The 6,200-nt window shown below is 34.3% G+C and overlaps 1 protein-coding gene across 1 annotated transcript in view; it reads left to right on the top strand.

Moving 5' to 3' along the window:
- Positions 1 to 283: 283 nt before the first annotated feature.
- Positions 284 to 6,200, top strand: part of LOC117103263 — a gene marked incomplete at its 5' end in the record, with an annotated part of 60,555 nt that continues 54,638 nt past the window's right edge. Inside the window, 6 exons of the mRNA XM_033243832.1 lie at positions 284 to 539; positions 1,263 to 1,517; positions 2,049 to 2,291; positions 4,282 to 4,530; positions 5,059 to 5,316; positions 5,778 to 6,026. Of these exons, the coding sequence (XP_033099723.1) occupies positions 284 to 539; positions 1,263 to 1,517; positions 2,049 to 2,291; positions 4,282 to 4,530; positions 5,059 to 5,316; positions 5,778 to 6,026 (1,510 nt within the window). The remainder of the gene's footprint in view (positions 540 to 1,262; positions 1,518 to 2,048; positions 2,292 to 4,281; positions 4,531 to 5,058; positions 5,317 to 5,777; positions 6,027 to 6,200) is intronic.

Below are 6,200 nucleotides of genomic sequence, written 5' to 3'. Positions count from 1 at the left end.
TGATAATGATGAGGATAATAATTTTAGGGGAGGCCAAGATTTATTGTTTTGATGGTGCTGGTGGAACATTTCAATGCTTTTTAAAACTGTTCTTATGTAAGAATGTAGAATTTCATTGACTTTACATTGATGTTTCTATAAATTTGTCTTCGCATTTTATATGAATTGTTTATTTCAGGACATCCATTGTTTTGCAATAAATTGATATTGAATCTGGAATCATGAGTCCAACTACCAGTTTAATTAAATAAATCATTAATAGGCCTAGAATATAAATTGATTTATAACAGATGAAGAGGCTCCAACAACTTCAAACTGTCCAACCGTGGATCTTGAGATCATACCAGGAAGTGCTATTGATGTTTCTGTGAATTGGGATGAACCATCGTTTGTGGACAACTCTGGTGACACTCCAAGTGTTACAAAAACCCATAATCCAGGAGAATTGTTTAATATTGGTGAAACAATTGTAGTGTACAACGCTACCGATGCGTATTTCAACGAGGGTTACTGTGAGATTAATATCACAGTAGTCCAAGGTATGTGGTATTGCCTGTATAATAACAACTGTATTCAGTTTTGAGTTCTGATGTATGGTAGCAAACACCAACACACACATGGAGCATGACCACGTACATTAATTATCATGGAGCATGACAACATCCATCTTTTAATTATTATTTGGTTCTAAGCCGTCCTTGGTCCACTAACCACTCCCCAACCCCACCCAACCACTCATGATCAATATTGAGAATGTCGGCACATTTTTAGAAAAGACGAAAATTACACTCTCATACATTAAAATGTTTATCTAATTGTCTTTACGATGTGATTCGACCTAAATTGGCCCGCCTATCAGCCCCCAACCAAAACAAACTATTATGGTTGCCGCAGCTAAACAAATTATCAAGTTAATTCCAGGTGCACCTACCCTATTCATTGTTAATTGTAAAATGTCAATGTTAGTACTGGTTCAATCTGCAATCTTAAACAATTCATTGCAAGTGCAGTTTTTGTTGATTGTTTTTATATACATTATGCACCCTCCAAAATGACTCAGAGAAACCATATTGATTACAATAAAAATGTACATACTTATAATTAGAAACAGATGATGAAAAAAAATACAAAGTTATAAGAGACAGTTATTAGGATAATTAATTTTTCAAAAGTATACGAACAACATCAGTGATAGTTTGGCGTTTTTAGTTTGATTATAATTTGTAAATATATATATCGTAGCATTGTTTCTTTACCTACAGATACTGAGGCGCCTGTTTTTACATCCTGTCCAAGTGACACGATTGTGGACACTCTCGAAAACAAGAACTATTCCATTGTAAATTTTACTGTACCGGTGGCTATCGACAATATTCAGTTACTGTCAGTAGAGCAAGCATTAACAAATTACAACCCTGATGGAGATATTTACTACATTGGTACAACCACAATTCGTTACTTGGCTTTAGATGAAGTGAACCAACCCACATACTGTACCTTCAGTATCACCGTTGAAGGTAAATTAACATCTTTTAAAAGCTTGCATGGCGCATTTTTCTATACCATATGGGTGCCAAGCGCCATAACCCAGCCTACTGGGTTGACACCCAAAATTATTATGAAACGTACAAATGTGTAATATTATTCACGATTCATTGAATAAAGGTTTTTTTCTGTGTTAAGTGTTATCGGCAATGTAGATTTTATATAATTATAAGAAGCTCTGCTTGATTTTATTGAATTCGTCAAAGTATATTTGCAATTTAATTATCAATATATTTCTGTAACTTAGTATGTATATTATTTTCAATTATATTTAGCATACATCTTAAATTGAAATAAAACTGTGAAGTATCTATTTCTCTTCCTAATGATTGCAATACAAGATTTGTAAGATAACTACACCGTAATGAATAGGAACATTAAATAAATCTTTCAGTGAGACCATGACATTACACATGCTTATCATGCATTATTCAACATGTATGAAGTATTATTAAACTACATATTATTAATTTCACATTTACATTTTACTTTTACACATACAGATAATCAAATGCCAAATATTACTTGTCCTTCAAATATAAACGTCACAACGGACCCGATGTCAGACATGGCAAATGTTACATGGAATGATGCTGTAGCTATTGACAACAACGACGGTGTACTTGCTGTGTACGGAAGTGAAAGTCCTCCCAGTTTATTCCCAATTGGCCAATCCGAAGTGACGTACAATGCAACTGATTCCAACAATAACACTGCTGAGTGTAGCTTTGACATCAATGTCTCGGGTAAGTAAGGTTTTTCACTGCCGTTCTCTTTGCTCTTTCTAGTTTTCTGTGTTACTCTTTCCGGCGATTTATATTTCCTAATTGCATCATCTTCCCTCAGGAATAACATTCCTATAGGATTGTATGGTTATATATGTATTAAAATATGTATGTTTATTATACAAAATTGAATATAAAAATAATTATTTGTATTTCATTCTATTGGATGGGGGTTAGAGAGCCATATGAAAGTGATTATTTGGGGTAATTTGCAATGCGGTACACCTCCTGAAAACATTTTTAATTATCTTGCTTTGTGGTTTTGGTTTTTTTTTTTGTATATTATTATTTGTTGTATCAGTATTTTTTTTATTATATTTTATATCAAGTGATGAAATAAATAAAAGGAATAAAATAAAATACTTATTCTTTAATTGGTTTGCTACTGGAAGAAAATAAGCCTGTAGGTTTATTAATAATAGTAATATGAATATTAATAATATAATTAGGCCCTAATAATAATAATAATAATAATAATATTAATGTTGATAACGATATTGATGACAATACCAATTCAGCTTGGTAGCTTAATCCTATATAGTATACTAGACGCCTCTAATGCTTTACTTTCTCCTAGACGGAGACTTTATTCAAGTATAGGCCTCAGCTCTGGCCCTTATACAAATATAAAAAATAATAATTAGTGCTGCAAACAGATCTGTCTTTCTTTGAATTGGATTGGATTGGATTTATTCAGTGTAAACACCAAGAATAGCCCAAGAAAGTCTAGAAGAAGACTTATTTCCAGTGGGGTCCTTCTGGTGGTGATTGCGCAGTACACCGGGAGACAATCCCCTACTCTTTTCAGAAGAGTGTACTGCACATGGGCCATAATGCACACGTGACCAACGGCTTAAATGTCTCATCCGAAAGACGGCGCGCTATTGTAACTTGTATTTCAGCCCTCTATCTGAAACACAAGGAGAAGCAGCGATGGGAATTGAACCGAGGATCTAGAGATTCCACAGTTTAGCGCCCACATGAATGCTCAAATGATGATGGTCTAACGGGATGCTTATGCTTGTATAAACAATAATAATTCAACTTATGTTGTGATCTCATTTTTTCATAATATTTTTGTTTTTCAATGTCATCTCTTAACTTAAGATCATTAAGAAAATTATATTTATCATAAATATTTGATCCTACCAAACATAACCAAATTCATTACAGTTAAAATGAAGAAACCGAGAAAAAGAACAAAGTAGAAATGAATAAGACAGACAAAGACAATGTTACAGGGATTTAGAGAAACAGAAAGGTGGAATTAAAATTATCACCATCATTATTACAGTTAGGATTATTACTATTATCATATAAGTTAGAAGTTCTTACTAAGAAGAAAACAGTAAAACCATGTTTACATACCTAAAAATAATACTTAAAAGGTAGATCGCAATTATATAGTATCCGACCAGTTTGTTGAAATCCAGTTTTCCGAAACCCGGTTTGCTCAGTTTTGTTGTCACCGTCGTACAAAAGCGCAGCACACTGTGCTTTTGAATTGAAAAATAGCTTAGATTCGTATGGCAGATGGAGAGAGCTCTTATATGACTAATGGTTCAGATTGATTGAACATCCTTGGGGTATGCGCCACATTAGGAACTTAATGGAGTAACGTCTCCACCCCAGTAATGCATAGTTCAGTTAGGGTGGGTTATGCAGGTCATTAGGACCTTAGTGGATTAATGACCCTATCCCGCTAATGTATAGTTCGGCTAGGGTGGGGTATGCAGGTAATTTGAACCTTAGGGAAGTGAATCCCTAGCCCTGAATGCATAGTTTTTGTAACTCATTTCTTTATTTTTTCCATGTAATTTTTTGTTTACTGTGTTGCATTCTATGGATAAATAATTCCGAAATAAAATTTTAATTGAATTGAATTTAGACAATATGATATGTTCATCATTAGATCTGCAAGCTCTATTCATACATATTTTATTGCAATTAGATGAAGAGGCACCTGTATTTACATATTGTCCACCTGACATAGCAGTTGGAAACGATCCTGGTGCAAACAATGCAACAGTTACATGGGACGAACCATCTGTTACAGACAACTCCCTCATGGATGTAATGCTTGAATCAGACATAATGAACGGAAGTGTATTCCAGTTGGGTAATACCACAGTTATGTACACTGCGATTGATATGTACGGCAACATAAATGAAAACTGTTCATTTGTGGTTACTGTTTCAGGTTTGTCAAATTACACCTTATAAAAACCATTTAAATCAATTGCAATCAGTTTCTATTATCCATTAGTATTATGAATTAATAACCGTTTCGTCAACCGCAACTATCCAAATAATAAACAGTATGTGAGCATTGTGAATATGCCGTCTAACACGACTTAGCATCAATGAATAGTGTTGTCTAATTACGCATCATTCTTGTGCATCCGTAGTTGGACTGCACTGTCCTTGATGCATGGAAAATAACAAAGATTAATATGATACGCTTTCTTTTTATCCGATTTGACGACAAGATAGGATCTCCGAAGAGATACTTTTTTTCATAAATAAATCTCGATATTATAGAGAAAAATTCGAAACGGTCTTGTGGTAATGCTATAATTAGAGATAATTTTTTAACGAAATTTGTAGACTTGATATCAAGGGTTACAATTAGACACAAACAATGCGTTCAGTATAAGTAGGAATAGGAAAAGTTATGGATTTAAAACAACGCCGCAATGCTAATGACAGTCTGACATTTTATTTTCAGATACTGAGCCTCCGATGACCGACGAATGCTTAGAAAATATTACAATAACCACGGACGCCGGTGAAAGCTTTGCTTCAAACATTATTTGGACTGCTCCTGGATTCACCGACAACTCTATGATGACACCGAATGTTGTTTCATCACACGATTCCACAGACAGTTCTTTAGAATATCCAATCGGTACAACCATAATAACCTACAATGCGACAGATGATGCTGGTAACCTAGGGCAGTGTGAATTTCCTATCATTGTTACAGGTACGTAACACACATAACTAAGCTTCTGTACTTGCATCTTAATAATAACTTAACAATGCACTTTATTAAATAATAGTAGACATCGATGTACGCTAGTAGCTCATTAGATTTTCTGAAACATGTCACACATAAGTTCAAATAATTTCAACTTTATATTAAACATTAAATTGTTTTAGGTAAACTAAGAAATACAGACCGCATTGTAGAAACAACGAATAGAAACCTCACAATACTATTTTACCGTATACAGTATAATTATTTCTTCTTTATTTTCTAAAAGCATTTACACGCAAACATACGTACACATAGACCTACATTTTATTATAGCATCTCGGAAGAGAAAATTTTAAATACATAGTGATGAAATGTATGACAGTAATTATGTAATAATATATGTTCATATCACGACATTGAAGTCAGTCAATTAATGTAACTCCTGTATTTCCTACGACAAATATCAGATATTGAAGCTCCAGTTTTCACGGAATGCCCAGGCGATATTATGGATAATACTGACGTGGGATCAGCCACCGCCACAATCACATGGGGTGCTGTCGATGCTACTGACAATTCCGGTCTCATGGTCACGATAGAAAGTAATTTTCAAAATGGTACAGGCTTTCCCATTGGCGAGACACTAGTGATGTATAATGCTACGGACTCGTCAGGCAACATCAATGATACTTGCTTATTCTGGGTCAACATTACAGGTAATGCTAATTTTAAATATATTTACCAGAAGCAGATTCCTCCCCCACCCCCCCGCACCTTGTTTAGCCACTTTCGCCACTAAATGTTTAAATTTCAATGCATATATCAAAATTAGCGCTACTCACTTATCTATTCTGAGTATGTTGCGTACCCGAAAACCCCTCCCCCCCCCC

Source organism: Anneissia japonica, unplaced genomic scaffold (genome assembly GCF_011630105.1).
Source record: "Anneissia japonica isolate Jap-2015-1 unplaced genomic scaffold, ASM1163010v1 scaffold2207_len539183_cov196, whole genome shotgun sequence".
In the NCBI taxonomy this organism is placed as follows: domain Eukaryota; kingdom Metazoa; phylum Echinodermata; class Crinoidea; order Comatulida; family Comatulidae; genus Anneissia; species Anneissia japonica.
The sequence above is the reverse complement of the archived record's forward strand: the minus strand, read 5'-3'. Positions and strand labels throughout refer to the sequence as shown.